A 20,281-nucleotide genomic window follows, 5' to 3' on the forward strand; every position below is an offset into this window, starting at 1 on the left:
ATATGAAGAATAGTTCAAACTGCTTTTGCTTTTAAACTGTAATAATTTAAACAGGAAAAGAGGGAGGGCTCAATGCTTCTAGGATCCACTGCTCTGAAAAAAAATTGCAGCCTCTCTGAAAAGAAAGTGGCCCTCATTTCAGGCAGCCATGGGGTGAAGGAGTCTCACATCTAATCAAGAACCTTTCGAGCCTGTCTGATTTTTTAAAGAATACAGGGATTACGGGAGTCAACAACTTTCAATACAAACCCTCTTTTGACTACAATGTTATAGATCTTTGTTATACACATGGTTTACTCATCTAAGTATTTTCTCTGTCAGGTTAACAAAAATGAAAGATAATATTAGCATTAGTGTCATTGTGTTCTTAAAAAAAATCACATTTAATGTTTCCTTAACGACCAATGTAAAATACTGGTTAGTAAACAAAACACATTTCAAATCTATTTCCTTACATTTCTTCCACAAGCAAAAATTCATCTGAGTTATAATATACTCCATACATGACATTGATAACAATTAGGCACAAAGTAGGTATAACCATTGCTAGAGAACCAATGTGTTATTCTGCATAATTGAGCAATGTAATGTTTTAAATAAAATATGTCTAAAATATAGCATAATAGTACATAGTAAACATAATCTGATCTCTTTAGCTTCCTAGTTAATGCTTTCAACATTATTTTACATTTTAAAATTGCAGCTGTAATCAGGATGCAGATGCCTGTGGTGTGAGATAGCACTGAATAAGTAGTAGTTGCAAGGGCACAAGCTCTGGAATTCACCTTGCCTTTGAGCCACCACACCAATTTTCCTTAGTTTCTTCGTATTCGATTTGAAACAGAATTCGAGGCACAGAGTACCATCTTTGATGTTTTGAGATTTTTACACAGTACAATAATTTCCCCATGAAATCTCTCCAAATAACATTGCCCATTTGGTCAACAGGATGAACTGTTAAGAAAACAGGAAAAATACTACCAGACACTGTTCTTGCTTTCTCAGGATGGTCCCTACAATAACCCAGCAGTGGAACAATAGTTTAAATCATTGGTTTAAGACAATAGAAAGGATCAGGAAAAAAGATACTACTCACTATGTGTTAGCTTCAATTTGGTTAGCAGAAGGAAATGCAAGTCTCTTTAAAAGTTTCATGATGATGAGTCTTCTAATCACCAAAATAACTTCTTGATTTCAATTTTATATTAGTAGAACCAAATAGCTTCAAATCACCCAGACCATGAAACTCAGGATTGTCTCTGAACTCTTCCTATAAATCTTCCCATATCCAATCAGAAGTGAATTTCTGTAGACCCATCTGTCGGTCACATATCCCTCCTACCCTCACAACTGTCACTTAATGCTCACCCCAAGCTGAAACCCACCCTGACCCGTGGCTCTGTCACTGATTTTCAGGCAGGAGGAATTTCAACAGTCCTGGCCCAATACTCTGGACTCAGCATCAAGTCAGTCTCTACCTTTGTTCTCTGGTTCTCAAAACTAATCTTCTCTCTTCTTACCAAGACCAAGTTTCCCACAGAAATCTCACTTGAACTATCTACATTTCTTGGTTGTCCCATAAAATTTTCCCTTTCTTAGGAACATGTTTTGCTTTTGCCAGTCCTCCTTTTTTGTAACTTTCAAAGTAGCACACTATAGGCAGTGTCCTGCACTTGCTTTTTTCACTTAATTATCTTCTCCTGGAGACTTTTTCATATTAACACATCGAGATTTTTCTCACTCATATTTTATAACTACATAATACTCCATTGTGTATAGTATAACTTATTTAACTAGACTATCAATGGATGCTGGCTTGTTTCCAGTCTCTTATAAACAAATACCATAAATAGCATTATAACTATATAACTTCTTGCATTCTCGGGTACATCTGTACAATACTTATCCAAAAGTGAAATTGCTGGATTCAAGTGTTACCTGCAATTTGTAATTTTGATAGGTATGGCTGGGATTCCCTCAAAAGGGAGCCCATTTCTTCAAGCCATACTAACAAAATGGGCTATCAAATTTTGTAATTTGTGGGGAAAATGGTTTCTCAGTATAGTTTCAATTTCAATCTCTTTACATTTCTTGTATTATGAGTTAGGTTAAGCATCTTTTTAACATGTTTAAAAATTATTTCATTTGTATCCTGTGTGCTGTATGGTAAATCGATCATACTGTTCTGATCTAGTAATTTTTTTCCTACCTAGATTCGTCTGTCAAATAATAAATTTTTAAAAGCCATTTCATCTTTTAAAATGAGCTTAACTTTCTTAGACACTTTAACTTTCTTAGACACATTCAACTATGATGATTTATATTACACTGTAATTTCTACATTCTCTTGTGATCTTCATATATGCACTATTTTACAACCAAAAATACTTGTTGTGTAGGGTATGACTGCATTTCAAAGCCTATCTATGACATTAAGGGGGTTCTGTAAGTGTAAATACCAGTAACATGAATTTCAACATCTTTTCTAGAGAGCATCTTATCAAGTTTCCAAACTCATGCGTTTTAGAGTCACTCAGACAAGTTTTTGCATTAACATTCCCCGACCCACTGCCACACATAGAGATGTCATATATTTTCAAGGTCTGCTGAGATTCAGGGTAAATGACTGCCACGGGAAGCATGCGCTTCATATTCAATGCTGCCTACTACTCTGAGAGGCAGCCCTTGTTGACTGTTCCCCCACTCTTAATACTCACACACAGAATAAAAACAACCTAGGCTTTCGAGGGCAACATAGGAGCTTGTGGAGCTTTCTTTTCACCCACAGACTGCAAGGCTTCTTTCCCATTTGTCTTTATCATGGATGCCTTGAAGTTTGCTTCAGTTGCTGCTAACATCTCTGTCACCACAACCTGGAGCCTAATTTTGGACACATACACTTTTTATTGTTTTTTAAATTTCAGCTTTGTTACTTTTTCTTCCCCCTTTTCATTTTCTTATCTCTTGCCTCCTGAAATCATCTAACAGACTAAGTCTAGCATTTTATGGACAATAGTAGGTCATGGAGTCGCATCCTTCAGTGTCCAGCTCAGTGTGTTGTGAAAATGAATATAAAAGAAAACAACAACTTGTGGTGGTGTTTTGAAAATGAAATGTACTAATGTATGGAAACATAATTTGTGAAAGTGATACACATGACCTCATGACTGCAAGCAAAATTAGATCATGGGCGTTGTCAGCTGGAAGAGGTATTTGAGCTCCAGTATTCAAAAGAAAAGAAATGAAAAAAACATGGGGCAATGAAGTAGACTCTACCTACTTAGTATAAGTCAAATTAAGCAGACAAAGAAATCCATACTGTACAATGGAAAGATGGAAGAATGTATTTCCTAGAAGTATGTATTCTGAAAGCTAAAGCCAGTTTTAAGGATCCTAGCCCATTCTCTGAAGTCACCAGAGGCCCCTGAAGTATGTAGAAGGTCAGAATACGTGTTAGAAACCCTGTATAATCCCATTACATTCTGCAGACCTGGGTTCATTCAGCAAAGTAAGCCAAGTCTGTAAGTTCAGAGAGTTCCACAGTGTGCAACTGAAAATGAAGAGGGGAGGGAAAAATAAACTCAAATAATTGACCCACATGGAGGACGCAGAGCTTCCTAGAAAGGCACTGGAGTGAAACTTCATGCCCAAGTTTTCCTCCCAAAAGGGAATCACTCAAAATTTATAAAGAAATTCTGCTATAAAGAAGAAATGAGAGGGAATTCTGTAAACCGAAAATCTACATAAAAAGTACAAACTCTTACTGACATATATACACAAGATTGAATATTGAAAGATACGTAGGATATGAGCAAAAGTGCTTTTTTTTTTTTTTTTTTTTTTTGAGTTGGAGTCTCACTGTGTCACCCAAGCTGGAGTGCAGTGGCGTGATCTCAGCGATCTCGGCTCACTGCGACCTCTGCCTTCTGGTTCAAGCAATTCTCCTGCCTCAGCCTCCCGAGTAGCTGGGATTACAGGCACCTGCCACCACACCTAGCTAATTTTTGTATATCTAGTAGAGACGAGGTTTCACCATCTTGGGCAGGCTGGTCTTGAACTCCTGACCTTGTGATCCACCCGCCTCGTCTTCCCAATGTGCTAGGAGTACAGGCGTGGGCCACAACACCCAGCCTCAAAGTGCTTCTTAATTTAATGACACATGTATATTTTCTAAAATTAATATAAAAACTTAATATATTCCAATCAGAACATCGACAATTTTTCTGTCTTTCCATCTTTCTTTTGAATTAAATAAAATAGGCTAAAACCTAATAAGGAAAAGTAAATGTTTAAAAAATAGACAAGAAGAGTATAAAAAATAGAGTTGGGATTCCTCTCACCAAATATAAGCACATACCACAGAGTCACCCACTGTACTTGTACAGAAAGAGATTCAAAGATGACAGGAAAAAAATTAAGTGTCAAAGGAAACTATAAACTCAGTCAACGGACAAATTATAAACCTGAGTTTTAGCAGTTGTTTGATTTGTTTCAGGTACTAGACACAGAAGTAAAACCTCTATTATTCTAAGAGGTTATCAAATTGATAAGAAAAGAGGAAGAACCAACAAAACATTGACAAATATATAAGTAGAGAATTCAAAAATTCAAATAACTAACAAATACATAAAAAGATGTTCAAATTCCCTAGTAGTCTAGCAAAGGAAAATGGAAGTAATGATGATATAGCATTTTATATTGATTGACAAATAGTGTAATACACAGTTAGAATTTTAGGGAAAGAAGTTCTCATTTACTGTTGGTAAAAATGTAAAGTATCAAACATTTCTGGGAAAAAATCCGGCAAAATATACTAAAATAAAAACATAAATATGCTATGATCTAGATACCCACTTTTGTGACTCTATCCCATGTAAACAGAGGGACCAGTGAATAGTAACACATGTACAACGTTATTTCCTGATGCATTATTCATAGTATCAGAAACTGAAGCAAAATGAATGTCCTTGGAATTCAAAGTAATTCAAGATAACACAGAAAAGGAATTCAGAATTCTATAAGATAAATTTAACAAAGAGATCGAAATAATTAAAACAAATAAAGGAGAAATTCTGGAGTTGAAAAACACAATTGACATGGCAAAGAATGCATCGGAGTCCATTAACAGCAGAATTGGGTTAATGGGTACAAGAAAATATATAGTTAGAATGAATGAGACCTAGTATTTGATAGCACAACAGGAGGACTATAGTCAATAATATTTTAATTGTACATTTAAAAATAACTAAATGAGTATAACTGGATTGTTTGTAACACAAAGGAAAAATGCTTGAGGGGACGGACACCAAACTTTCCATAGTGTGATTATTCCTCATTGCATGCCTCTCCCAAAATATCTCGTGTACCCTATAAATATATACATCTACTATGTATTCAAAACATTAAAAATTTTAACATTTTAGAAAAGCAATGTTCACTTTTTGCTCTATATACTATGTTGTTTATTTAAAACCATGTTTGAATACTTACGTTAAAATGGTAATGTTTTACTTTGCAGTTAAAATAGTAAAAGAAATAATTAAGACATAGTAAAACAACTTCCCTCTATATTTTAAAAACCTCTGTAAGGCTACATATACTCACTTAAAATTGCTGTGCCACAAATCTAGTACAGCCAGCATTGTGGGGTTCATTGCATTTAAGTGATCCTTAATATAACTGCTTGCAGCTAAAAAAGATTTCCTCCAAGGTTTTGGCAGAATTTCCATTCTGAAAATGAAGAAAATATTCAGTTACATTATTTCAAAGTCAAAAGAAAGTATTTTTATAGTAACTGTACATTTTGGGTAATAATGGTTTAATTTTAATAAAATATGTGCTGTATCCCTCATAATAACAAAACAAGCAATTATGTTTTAAAATATATAAAGATCATATGTTTTATGGTTTAGTGCAATTTGATTATAAAAATTAATGATTCTGAAATTAGATTTAAATCTTTAATACAAAAGGTAACTAATTTTTATCCCCAAATACTTGATCTTATTGAATCCACAAATAATTTACAATGAACAAATGAAAACAGCAGCCAGCTATCTCTCATAAACATCTTCAAATATTCTTTACTAATTTCAGGACATACATTAAAATTTTCCCTTTATTTATTTTTAAAATTCCTCCTTTATTTTTATTTTTAAAACATTTTAAGGATATAGTCCAACCTTCCTATAGAAATCCCCTTGAACTTTACCCCCTGTTAATATGTAAACATCATTTACAAATCACAAACACTAATGTTCTTATTTGAAGACACATTTACAGTTAACCCTTGAATAACACAGGTTTGAACTGTGCACATTCACTTACATGTGGATTTTCTTCCACTTCTACCACCCGCTCCCCCTACAGCAAGACCAATCTCCCTCTCCCTTTCCCTCCTGCTGCTCCCCCTCCCCTTCTTTCCCTCCTTCTTCCCCTCCTCCTCCTCCTCCTCTATCACTACCACCATGGAAAGATTACAAGGACGAAGACCTTTAAGATGATCCACTTCTACTTTATGAATAGTAAATACATTTTCTCTTTCTTATGATTTTCTTAATAAAATTTTCTTTTCTCTAGCTTATTTTATTGTAAGAATTAAGTATATAATACATATAACACATAAAATATGTGTCAATTGGCTGTTTATGTTATCAGTAAGGCTTCCAGTGAACAGTAGGGTATTAATAGTTAAGCTTTGGGGAAGTCAAAACTTACATGTGGTATAGGGGCTCAGTGGCCCTTACCCCCGTGTTAAAGATCAACTGTATTCTGTAACTCTTAAGACTTTAATAATCATCTTTTATATATTGAATTGTGCCATCTTCATCTTTCAGAACATATTTAAACATTTATATTTTATGTGTATGTAGTAAGTTTAATTCAATTTTTCATGTGTGAGTGACTATATTGCCTTTGCAATTATAAAGGATGATTTTTGTCTTTCCCAGGAGAAAAGTTTTCTCCATAGAGGATATGGAAAAATGGGTACATAACTTTTTGTGTGTGTATGTGTGGAATGGGAAATAATTTGGGGCTTTTAAAATTTTTTTAATTTTATTTATTATTTTTTGAGATGGAATCTCACTCTGTCACCCAGGCTGGAGTGCAGTGGCACAATCTCAGCTCACCGCAACCTCCACTTCCTGGGTTCAAGCAATTCTCTTGCCTCAGCCTCCTGAGTAGCTGGGATTACAAGCACGCGCCACCATGCCCGGCTAACTTCTGTATTTTCAGTAGAGACGGGGTTTCACCACGTTGGCCAGAACTGGTCTCAAACTCCTGACCTCAAGTGATCTGCTCTTCTCAGCCTCCTAAAGTGCTGGAATTACAGGTGTGAGCCACTGCACTTACAGGCATTTTTAAATGATATAAAAGAAAATAAAACTGAAGTAGTTATTTAATCATATAAGTTCAATCCTTCAAACTATTTAAGAGATTTATTCCTAAATGTTAATTATTATTAGAGAAAATATACAGCAAGGAGATATTCCCATTATGTGTTCTATATTTCCATCCATATAACAAATTGAAATATGTTCTATAAATATATATATTCTGCAATGTTCCCAATGTTCCCAAAAATCAAACTTTTATGCCCCTACCATATCTGAAGTCTATGCTAGTTGCTATGTGGATTAAAAAAACCTATATCATATTCTTTCCACCAAGTACTCACGTTTTAACCATCTTAGTTTCCATCTGTCTATGTCTAGTCATCTACCTATTGATCCATCAACTCACAAATGTAACATTAGGCTTAAATACATAAATAAACAAAGAGCATAAGAACAAGTAGTTGTATAGAGGCTTACAATGGAGATATTGCAGGTTTGGTTCAAGACCACCCCCATAAGGCAAATATTGCAATTAAGTACATCACACAAATTTTTGGTTTTCCAGTACATATAAAACTTATGTTTATGCTATATTGTAGTCTATTAAGCAGGCAATGGCATTGTATCTTTAAAACAAAATGTAGGGCCAGGCACAGTGGCTCACACCTGTAATCCCAGCACTTTGGGAGGCCAAGGTGGGAGGATTTCTTGAGCCCAGGAGTTCAAGACCAGCCTGAGCAACATAGGGAGATTGCGTCTCTTAAAAAAAAAAAAAAAAAAATTAAATTAGCTGGGCATAGTGATATGCGCTTATGATCCCAACTACTTGGGAAACTGATGTGGGAGGATCACTTGGGCCTGGGAGGTTAAGGCTGCACTGAACTGTGATCATGCCACTGCACTCCAACCTGGGAAACAGAGAAACTTTATCTCAAGAAAATTACAAATGAAAAAATAAGCCAGGAGTGGTGGCTCACACCTGTAATCCCAGCACTGTGGGAGGCTGAGGCAGGTGAATCACTTGAGGTCAGGAGTTCGAGATAAGCCTGGCCAACATGGTTAAACCCAGTCTCTTCTAAAAATACAAAAGTTAGCTGGGCGTGGTGGTGCACACCTGTAATACCAGCTACTCAGAAGACTGAGGCAGTAGAATCGCTTGAACCCCAGAGGCAGAGGTTGCAGTGAGCCAAGATCACACCACTGCACTCCAGCCTGGGCAACAGAGTGAGACCATGTCTCAAAAAAAAAAAAAAAAAAAAAGTATACACTTTAATTTTAAAATACTTTATTGCCACAAAATACTAACAATCATCTGTCTTTTGCGAGTCATAATCTTTTTGCTGGTGGAGGGTCTTAATGGCTTCTAACTAACCAAGCTGTGACAATTTTTAAAAAATAAGACAGCAATGACATCTGCCACATAATCAATTGACTCTTCTCTTCATGAAAGATTTCTCTGTAGCATTCAATGATATTCGAAAGCATTGCACCCAACTAGAACTTCTTTCAAAACTGGAATCAATCCTCTCAAACTCTGATGCTGCCTTATCAAGTAAGCTTACATAACATTCTAAATCCTTTGTTGTCATTTCAGTGTTCACAGCATCTTCACCAGGAGTAGAATCCATCTTAAGAAACCACTTTTTTTATTCATCCATAAGAAGCAACTCCTCATCTGTTCAAGTTTTATCGTGAGATGGTAGCAATTCAGTCACATCTTCAGGCTCCACTTCTCATTCTTGTTCTCTGTCTTCCAACACATCTGCAGACTTCCTCCACTGAAGTCTTGAGCCACTCAAAGTCATCCATAAGGGTTGAACTTCCTCCAAACTTCTGCTCATGTTGATATTTTTACCACCTTGTATGAATCACAAATGTTCTTTACGGCATCTACAACAGTGAATCTCTTCCAGAAAGTTTTCAATTCTCTTTGCCAAGATCCCTCAGAGAAATCACTATAGTAGATATAGCCTTTCAAAATTTTTTCTATAATTTCAACTTTTATTTTAGATTCAGGGGGTATAAGTGCAGGTTTGTTACACGGGCATACTGTGTGATGCTGAGGTTTGGGGAACAATTGATCCCAACACCCAGGTACCAGCACAGTCCCTGCTGTAGTTTGTATATACCCTCCAAATCTCATGTTGAAATGTAATCACCAATGTTGGAGGTGGGGCCTGTTGGGAGGTAACTGGGTCATGGGGACAGGTTTCACATGAATGGTTTAGCATCATCCTCTTGGCACTGTCCTCGCAATAGTTAGTTCTCACGAGATCTGGGTGTTTAAAAGTGTGTGGCATCTTCCCTCTCACTCTTTGTTGATCTTGCTCTCACCATGTGATCCCACTTTGCCTTCTGCCATGATTGTAAGCTTCCCAAGGCCTCCCCAGATGTCAAGCAGGTGCCAGCACCATACTTCCTGTAAAACCCGAACAACTGTGAGCCAATTAAACCTCTTTTCTTTATAAATCACCCAGTCTCAGATACCTCTTTATAGCAACACAAGAACAGCCTAACGCAGAACCCAACAGTTAATTTTTCAACCCTTGCTCCATTATGGAGATAGCTTCTTTTCTTAAACCTCATGAAGCAACCTCTGTTACCTTCAAACATTTCTTCTGCAGCTTCCTTACCTTTCTCAGCCTTCACAGAACTGAAGAGAGTTAGGGCGTTGCTCTGGATTAGGTTCTGGCTTAAGGAAATGTCATGGCTGGTTTGATCTTCTTCCAGACCATTTCCTCCATATCAGCAATAAGGCTGTTTCACTTTCTTGTCGGTCATGTGTTCACTGGAGTAGCACTTTTAATTTCCTTTGCATTCACAACCTGGCTACCTGGTACAAGAGGCATAGCTTTGGCCTATTTTGGCTTTCAACATGTCTTCCTCACTAAGCTTAATCATTTCTAGCTTTTGATTTAAAGTGACAGATGTGCGACTCAGAGGCCATCGTGGGTTACTTGGCCTAATTTCAATATTGTTCTGTCTCAGGGAATTAGGGAGGCCTTAGGAGAGGAAGAGAAATGGGGGAGTGACTGGTTGGTGGAGGAGTCAGAACACACACGACATTTACTGACATCATTTGCCATCTTACATGGGTGCAGTTTGTGGCTTTCCAAGACAATTATAACAGTAACATCAAAGATTATCGATCACAGATCACCATAACAGATATAATAATAATGGAAAAAGCTTAAAATATTGTAAGAATTACCAAAACTGACAGAGAGACACAAAGTGAGCACAGGCTGTTAGAAAAATGATGCCAATAGACTTGCCTGACAAAGACCTTCAGCTCCAAAAAAACCTCACAAACCTCCTATTTGCAAAAAACACAGTAGCTGTGAAGTGCAATAAAGCAAAGTGCAATAAGATGAGGCATGCCTGTATATGAAATATATACATACACACACATTTATTTATATATAAATTATAAACATACATTCAAGAAAATACAATCGGTGTATAAATATATAAACATATACAGAAATGGTCACATAATCAACATCTTAGAGGAATCTGATCACTTACTCAGCACGATGGGCTGGAAGTTCATCTGTCTTCTTATCATCTTCTTTCTCTCGAGGATCTTTTAAAACGAAATCAACTAAAAGAAAATTTTAAAATTCTGATAGATAACCTTATATTAACTGTAGTATATTTCCAAGCATTTGCAATGCTAGTTCTATTAAAATTAACTGTTTAAATTATATTAAAGTTGCTTAATAATGAGCATCTATGAACAGAAGAAAAATTTTAAAATCTTACAAGAAAATGTATCATGTCTGTGTCTTTGAGGATATATGTTCCCTTTCTTAACAGAATGTGTCCCTCCTCTTTCATTTGAAAGGAATACTTGCTCCTAATGTTACATTTTCCCTTATAGCTATTCCATCAGAAATATTCTTGTTGAATTGAAGGACAACAATACAGGGTAGTAGTAGTAGTAGTTCTATTCACTGAGAAAAGGTACGTACAGTTGGCCCTCTGTATCTGCAGGTTCTGCACCCATGGATTCAACCAACCATGAATCAAAAATATTCAGAAAAAATAACAGACAACAATAAAAAATGACACAAAAATATACCGTGCAACAATGACTTACATAGCATGTACATTGTATGAGGTGGTATAAGAACTCTGGAGATGATTTAAAGCATATGGGAGGATGTACATAGGTTATATGCAAATACTATGCCATTTTATAACAGGGACTTGAGCATCTGCAGATTTTGGTATCTGCTGGGGAGGGGAGGGTCCTGGAACCAATCTCCTATGGATACCAAGGAACAACAGTATTGCTTTGTTTCTCTTTTAAGCTGCAGAAGAGCATAAAACAGTCTTGTTATAAAATCAGTAAAGTCAGCTACCTCGCTTCTGTCTTCTACGGTTTTTAATTCACATTTAATTCGAATTCTTCTGCCTGTCTTTCAAGATGCTCTAATATGCAAATCATATGTATTACCCCCTTCCCCACACTCCTTCAGAGACTCTCCTTTACCTTTAGGTGCTCTAAAAAGGCACATAAGGCCCTTCAGATTCTGTGCCCTTCCCCAAATGCAGCCTATGCTTTAGCTTCAGAACTGACAAGCCCCGAAGAGGCTCTCATGCACATCTGCTATCATTCACACCATTTCCTAGGCCAAGCATGTTCCCTGCTAGACTGTTGCTCATCCTTCAAGACTTAGTTTAGGTTCCTGCAGAGTCCTTCCTCACAAGTCAGAGATGACCTCTTCTCCCTTACCTTCTGTTTCTTCCCTTACCTTCTGTTACCTCCTTATCTTCTGTTTCTCTCCTCTTTGGACTTACTACTTTGCTGTATTATTTAGTTATTTGTCTATCTCCCTCATTACACTATGAACTCTGAGGGCAGGGATTAGGCTCTTTCTTTTTATATTACCAGGATACTCCATAGAAGTCACAAATACAATGAATGTCCTCCACCAAGAAGGGTCCCCCACATTACTCCAAAGCATTATTATTTCTCCAACTTTGAACACAGTATCTGTCATACTATGTTTACTATCACAACCAACTGGAGACGCTTTTTAAGAAGTACAGATTCCAAGGCTCTGCCTCCAGGGATTTTAATTCAGTTGGGGCCAGAAGTCAGTATTTTTAAAATGGTTCCGATAATCAGTCAGCCTTAGGATCTATTTGTCTGTACCATGGGTCAACAAATTATTTATGTAAAGGGTTAGACTGTAACTATTTTCAACTTTGTGGGCTACAAGGCCTCTGTCACAACTGCTCAATTTTGCTCCTGTAGCTCAAAAGCAGCCAGATTCATAGACAACATGCAAATGAATTAGTGTGGCTATGTTCCAATAAAACTTTATTTATGAAAACAGGCAGTGGCCAGATTTGCCTGTGAGCTATAGTTTGTCAGCCTTTGGTCTACTGCAACAACTTAGTATTAATCACATTCTAATTTATGACATCAGTAATATTAATGTTCATTGTTAATGCTTACACTTTTAAGTAATTATTTAAATATGTATGTCTTGTCTCATGTCTACACCAAAAGATCCTGGAATGAAGAGACCATCTTAAAGGGAGAGGCTACCTCCTAAATGCCTAATGCCTTGCATAAATTAGATGCTCCCAAAATATCTTGAGGGCTTGAAATTAATACTTTATAATTTTCTTCAGTGCTATCCTTTGTGGTGGGGATATATCCCTACAAATAGAAATAGAATTTTTTTTGTAATACCTCATTAATGAATTTGCCTAGGATCTTAAGTAATATAATAGCAATGTAAGAAATGGCATAATTATAATACTGTGAATAGTTTCAAGTATACGTATTAATTTTTAATACAAAACATACAAAAATTATCTTTAACGAGACACATTCAAATTAAAAATCAAAGCATAATACCAATTTACCTATGGATTTCTTTACACTAAGAAGATAATCCTCTCTCATTTCATCAGATAATGTAGCTATGCTGTCAGTGAAGACTTTCAGATGTTGTGGAACTAAACCCAGTACATGTTCTAGCCAAGAATCTTCCATCGGGGCTACATGGTCTGTATCAATTCCATGGTGAATATAATAGTAATATCTCTACAAAAAAAAGATAAGAAAAATGTAAATGTATAACAAAAGAAGTATGTTTATCAAAAATAAAACTACTGAGCAAAATTCAAGTTTTAGGAGAACAAAGTATTTATAAAGGATAAAAAAGTATTTGGTACAATTCACACAGGCATTATTTGATATCTCCTAAATGTTACAAATATGTATTTTCATGACAACTAAAACTCTTATCTCAGTTTATAACTATACTGTAAAACACCAAGTTATATTACCAAATATATGATGTACTTAACAGAGTCCATGCTGAATTAGTGTTTTGTAAATTTTTTAAATGTGTTGTTAGTTTTTGTCCTTTTATTATTATCAGAAGAGATCTTAAAAGCTCTAAGCAAATCAATATCTCTATATATTCACTCCAGAAATATTATACAATAGGATTTAGGACGTTTCCAACTGGCCTACTAATATTCCATACTATAATTTTATAGCTGCTATTGGATATGTTCATAAAATATTCATTTTAAAACAAGTCATTATTTCTATAATAACGAACATTTAACTTCAATATATGTTCACAAATTTTTACATATCACTTATTAGAAAAAATTTAAATGTCAAAATATCTTTTAATTAGCAGTGTTAAGTCTTTGATATTTACATTTTTTAAAATTATTATGTATTTAAAATACTTGAATAATTACTATTTCTAAAGTAAGTTAATATGCCTTGTAAAATATACATTATATAATTATTATAGGATAATTTCTCAGAAAAAAATTAAGGCACATGAAGCTATACATGACTGAGGCTGGCTTTAATATGGAGAGCAGATAGATTTGAAATTTTTTTAAACTGTGGTCTTAGGTAGCAAGGAAGAGAATGATTTATTCTATAAATCCCACAGAGCCTTTTTATAGGACTCTGTATTTATTCCTATGTCCACAGAGTTTCACAAAGGAGGAGCACAGAGTGTTCTCAAAAGTATAAAATTATCTTCAAGTGTTTCTTTCATTTTCAATTATACTGACAAAAGAAATGGCCTGTTACCAAGATGTCTTTCTCTATAGCAGAAGTGGTCGGTTTTGGAATTGTACTTCCATCAGGGACAGCTGAGTCTAAGTCAGCACCTTGTTGCCTAAGAAAACGATAAACATACTATTCAAAAGTAGATAAGGGATAGTTAGAACATAAAACAATGGATATAAGAACACCAGGACTATTTTCTATTAAATCATAAGGAAAAATGAATTGTTGAACATTTTACAAATAGTATACATATTTGTTTGGTGCTATATTCCTCTCCAAATACTTTATTCATAGAGAGATAATTATATTGGAAGTTATTTGCAAGACCTATTCAGAAATCACACCCTTCTCGCTGGCCTTTACTTATTCTTCCTCATTACTCAAGAATCGAGCTCTCTCTTCTTTGAACTTATAAAGGAACACTCTTGCATTATTCCTAAAATATGTATGGTTATTTATAAATATGAGTTTTAAAAAGAGCATTGATGAAAAGTACTTCAAACACAGTTTTGCAGAAGACACAGACACATTCTTCAAAAGGCCATTTCTCAGATTTCTATAGACATACAAGTTAGCAATCAGTGACATGGAAGCTCTTATGTGCCTATGTATTTATTATTGGGTATGTGTTCATATAACACAATACTGTTTCTAACTATAATTCAATTCAAAATATATGCCAAAGATGAGCCACATTTTGTGACATGCTCTGGGGCTACACTGGGCAGAAAGGCATAGTTCACATTTTCAGAAAAATAAGTTGTTCTGGGATAGCTCTACCTCTTTATAATTGACCGTATCATTCTCTGGATCTCAACTTCATCTAAGATAGATACAGGTCACTGATGCTGTATAACTAAACACACCTTCCCACTAACTGCCCAGTGAGGGAAGACTAGAGGTTTATTGAGTATATCTGAGATACCCTACCAAAGTGGGTACCCAGAAGAGATCTTCTAACTTATTTATCTTTTGCAAATCCAGGAATCCAGTGTTTTGTGAATTGTACATATTCTTTTCAATTATATGGACAAGATAAAAGAATCAAGGCTTTGGGTAATGTCTCAGTTTAATTCAATACATAGCTAGTGCTCAATAAATGTTTGTTAAGTGAGAGAATGCAAGTATGAAAGTAGTAGAAATCCTCAAAGTATTTAGTATATGGAGAGAAAACGGTTGATATTCTAACTACAAACATCTGCAGATTCATTCATCTGCAGATGGACAGTCAGGTTGATTACATAACTCAGCTATTATAAACAGTGTTGAAGTGAACATGGGCATGCAGATATCTCTTGAACATACTAATTTCAAATCTTCTGGGTAACTACCCAAAAATGAGATTGCTAAATCATATGGTAATTCTATTATTAGTTTTTTGACAAATATTTGTACAGTTTTCCATAATGGCTGTACTAATTTACATTCCCATCAACAGTGTACAAGTGTTCCTTTTCTCCACAAAGTGTCTTAAAAACCTACAACTAACATTTCACATTAATGTGAAAATCTGAATGCTTTCTCCCTTAGACTAAGAATTCCACTCTCACCAATTATTTTCAATAATATATCAGAGGACCTAATAAGTGCAAAAAGAATATAAAAAGAAAAGCATCCAAGTTGGAAATGAAGATGTAAAATTGTTTTACTTGCATACGGCATGATCGTATGTATAGGAAATTCTAAGGAACTTTTAAAAGCTCTAAAATAAGTTTAGTAAGGTCTCAAAATGTAAGGTCAACAAGCAAACATCAATTGATTTTTCTATATACTGGCAAAGACTAACCAGAAAATAAAATTCAATAATTTCATTCACAATAAAATTTTTTAGTGGGATTACAGTTTTAAAAAGAAGGGTAAGATTTCTACACATAAATATGTAAAAAGCGCTGAGAGCAACTGAAGATCTAAATAAGTGGAGAGAAATAACATGTTCATGGACTAGGCAACTCAGTATTATTGAAATGGCAATTCTCCAAAAATTGATTCATAGACTCAATGCAATGCTTTCTAAATACCCGTAAGCATTTTTCCTTTACAAACTCTGACAAGCTGATGCCTAATTGTACATAGAAATGCAAAAGACCTAAAACACTCAAAACAATTTTGAAAAAGAAGAATAAATTTTGAGGGCTTAAACTATCTAATTTCAAAACTTACTATGAAGCTAAAGTAATCAAGACAAGTATGGTACTGGTGTAAAAATAAACATATAGATCAATGGAACAAAAATAGCCCCTCATATATGGTCAAATTATTTTCCACAAGTATGCCAAGGTAATTCAAGGGATTAGGGGTTGAAACATTTGAACATTTATATGCCAAAAACATTGAACCTCAAACCATACCTCACACCATAGACAAAAATGAAGTTGAAATGTATCATGCATGTAAATGCAAGAGTTAAAATTATTTTTAAAAACTTAAGCCAGGCACAGTGGCTCATGCCTGTAATCCCAGCACTTTGGGAGGCCAAGGCAAGTGGATCACCCAAGGTCAGGAGTTTGAGACCAGCCTGACCAACATGGGAAAATCCCATCTCTACTAAAAATACAAAAATTAGCTGGTTGTGGGAGTGCACACCCTTAATCCCAGGTACTTAAGAGGCTGAGGTAGGAAAATGCTTGAACCTGGGAGGCGGAGGTTGCAGTGAGCCAAGATCACGCCACTGCACTCCAGCCTGGGTGACAAAGCAAGACTCCGTCTCAAAAAAACCTATAAGGCTTCCAGAAGAAAATATAGGAGGAAATCTTTGAGAATTTGTATTAGGAAAAGACTCTTATATAACTCCAAAAGTATGAACAACAAAAGGAAAATTGATAAATTATATCTTAACAAAATGAAAAACTTTTTCTTTTCAAAACCTGCAACCACTGTTGCATCACTTTCTACTGTATTAAGTCTGATGGGTCTTTCCACCACCTTTAAGGCACTTTGGATTTGTTGGAGGAAGAAAACTGAATGAACAAAGGAGAAGAGAGGATGACAGAAGACTGTCATGTTTACTGCCAAACTGCTCTTAAGGATGATTGTGTGAAGTAGCTGAAGAGAGGCACCCAGTGCCTGTCTTCTCTATAAAGAAGAACCAAAACAGCAAGTACATAAGCACACATCAAGTAGAGCATCTAGGGGAGAACACTGGAATCCAGCAGAGAAAAAATAGGGACCCTCTGAGACATGGAAAGCTCAAGATGGCAATGTAGAGAGGAAAGTAAGGCAGTAGGCCAGTTCAGCCCACAGCCAGGAGGAATGCTCCATTGCAGGAAAAATGTAAGTGAGATATTTCCCAGCTGTCCACATTTCCACCAAAGAAACCTGCAGTCCTAGACACAGAAAAGCCTGTTGGCTCTCAGGATCCCTGAGCCTAGTATAGGGTGCTGCATGGAGCACCCACAACTGCATTGTTCCAGAGAGGGAACTCGGGCTAAATCCCATTTCTGAAACCCAATCTGCTATAGCACTGCACCATTTTGAGAGCACAGCCAACACCACAGGATTACACCCTGCCCAGGGCACAATAGTACCTACATCTCTACATTCTTTTTTTTTTTTTTTCCAGACAGAGTTTCACTCTTGTTGCCCAGGCTGGAGTGCAATGGCGTGATCTCAGCTCACTGAAACCTCCACCTCCCAAGTTCAAGCAATTCTCCTGCCTCAGCCTCCCAAGCAGCTGGGACTACAGGCACCCACCACCATGCCCAGCTAATTTTTTTGTATTTTTAGTAGGGACAGGGTTTTACCATGTTAGCCAGGCTGGTCTCGAACTCCTGACCTCAGGTGATCTGCCTGCCTTGGCCTCTCAAAGTTCTGGGATTACAGGCATGAGCCATCGTGCCTGGCCTCCACATTCTTAAGGCCCCACTGACATCCCCCTACATCCACCCAGAGGGCTATAATAGCATGGCATCGGCTGAACCCAGTGGGCAGCCATAGCACCAGCACCCAAGTTCATGCAGTGTCCTACTACCCAAGGAAGAGGCAGTCCAGCACATCAAGGAGGCTTCCCCCAGGGTACTGGGAACCAAAGTGTGTACTCCCCAGAGCCTAAAAGCAGTCTACCTGGGGCCACTGCCACCAACAATGACCCTGCCCCCTCATCAGCAGGGCCACTGTGTGTCCCACCTCAGGGTCCAGGGACCAGCCTGCCCACCCCACTGCTGACACTGCCAGTGCCCACCTGCCCCACCCTGGACCTTTCAAGCTGGCCAATACTCTGGGTGTGATCCACTCTAGCACTCAAGGACCAACCTGCCTTCACTATTGCAGGCATCTGAACAACCTGTCTGGGTCCCAAAGAGCAGATCTCCTTGCCTACTAGTGCCCACATGCTCTGCCTAGAGACCTAAGGACTGCCTTCCCAGGGCTCAACACTGCCAGTGTCCATGCATGCCACCCAGGAAACCAAGGACCAGTCCACCTGGCCCACTGCCACCATTGCCAGCACCCACACACCCCTCCTGGGACCCAGATACTACCCTCCATGAGTCATACCACATCCCCTGCCAGTGCTGCCATGCACCACCTAGGGACCTAAGGACTAGCCCACCTGGTGTCCCTGTCCTTAGCAAAGCCTCATCACAGCCTCCACAAACACCCACAGCCTAGCCACTAACTAATTTGCAGACACCATTGATATCAAATACAATCAAAGTAATCACATGAACATTACACTATGGTGTCCACCCAGAACCAAAGCCAAAGCACCCTACCCAGTTAACATATTGATACATTCACAAGAAAAGGTATTTTCCTATGGAAGCTACTTCATAAAATTGGAAGAAGTGACAGTTATAGCAGATGCACAGACATCAACATAAGGACAACAGAAACATGGAAAAAATCAAGGAAACACAACACCTTCAAAAGAACACAATAATTCTCTACCAACAGGCCCCAAACAAAATGAAATCTAAAAAGCGCCTGAAAAGAAATTCAAAATAATGATCTCAAGAAAACTCAGCAAGATACAAGAGAACACATATAAACAATACAAACAAATCAGAAAAATTCATAATCTGAATTAGAAATTTAATGAAGAGATAGATGTCATAAAAAAAGAATCAAACAGAAATCCTGAAACTGAAGAATTCAACAGACAAAATAAAAATAAAATCAGGAGTTTCGAAAATGGACTAGATCAAGTAGAAGAAAGAATTTTTTAACTTGAAGACAGGTATTCTGAAATAACCCATTGAGACAAAAAAAAAAACGAATCAAAAAGAATGAAGGAAGCCTGAGGGGCATATGGGACACCATCAAGCAAACAAATATTGAAATTTGGCGAGTTTCAGAAGAAGAAAAGATGGGGCAACGCATAGAAAATTAATTTAATGAAATAATAACTGAAAACTTCCAAAGTCTTAGAAGAGATGTAAACATCTAGAAATACAAAACTCAGAAAGATCCTCAAATAGATTCAATCCAAAAAGTTCCTCTCTGAGGCACAACGTATATAGTTAATCTGTCAAAAGTCAAAGACAAAGAATTCCAAAAACAGCACAAGAAAACTTGTTGTAAAATTTTCTTGTCAAGTGACACATAAGGGAATTGTCAACAGAAAAACAGCATATTTATCAGCAGAAACCTTAAAGACCAAGATAGAATGAGACTATATTTTCAAAGTGCTAAAAGAAAAAAAAAATGTCAACCAAGAATACTATACTTAGCAAAGCTATCCTTCAGAAGTAAGGAGAAATAAGGACTTTCCCTAACAAATAAAAACTGAGCAAATTCATCACCACTAAACAGGTCCTATAGGATATGGTTAAGAGAGACCTGTATCTGGAAGCAAAAGCATGACATCTATCATCACAAAAACACACTAAAGCATAAAATTCACTAGAAGAGCAGATACACAAATGAGAAAAAGGAATGGAGC

General features: G+C 36.6%; 1 protein-coding gene across 1 annotated transcript in view; it reads right to left on the reverse strand.

The window, feature by feature from the left end:
• DNAH7 (dynein axonemal heavy chain 7) overlaps nucleotides 1-20,281 on the reverse strand; it is a 340,765-nt gene that overhangs the window by 288,380 nt on the left and 32,104 nt on the right. Inside the window, exons 6-9 of the mRNA XM_015131765.3 lie at nucleotides 14,425-14,512; nucleotides 13,224-13,404; nucleotides 10,866-10,941; nucleotides 5,605-5,730 (exon numbers count right to left, since the gene is read on the reverse strand). Coding sequence (XP_014987251.2) covers nucleotides 5,605-5,730; nucleotides 10,866-10,941; nucleotides 13,224-13,404; nucleotides 14,425-14,512 — 471 coding nt within the window. The remainder of the gene's footprint in view (nucleotides 1-5,604; nucleotides 5,731-10,865; nucleotides 10,942-13,223; nucleotides 13,405-14,424; nucleotides 14,513-20,281) is intronic.

The sequence above is a fragment of the Macaca mulatta genome, chromosome 12 (genome assembly GCF_049350105.2).
Source record: "Macaca mulatta isolate MMU2019108-1 chromosome 12, T2T-MMU8v2.0, whole genome shotgun sequence".
Lineage (NCBI taxonomy): Eukaryota > Metazoa > Chordata > Mammalia > Primates > Cercopithecidae > Macaca > Macaca mulatta.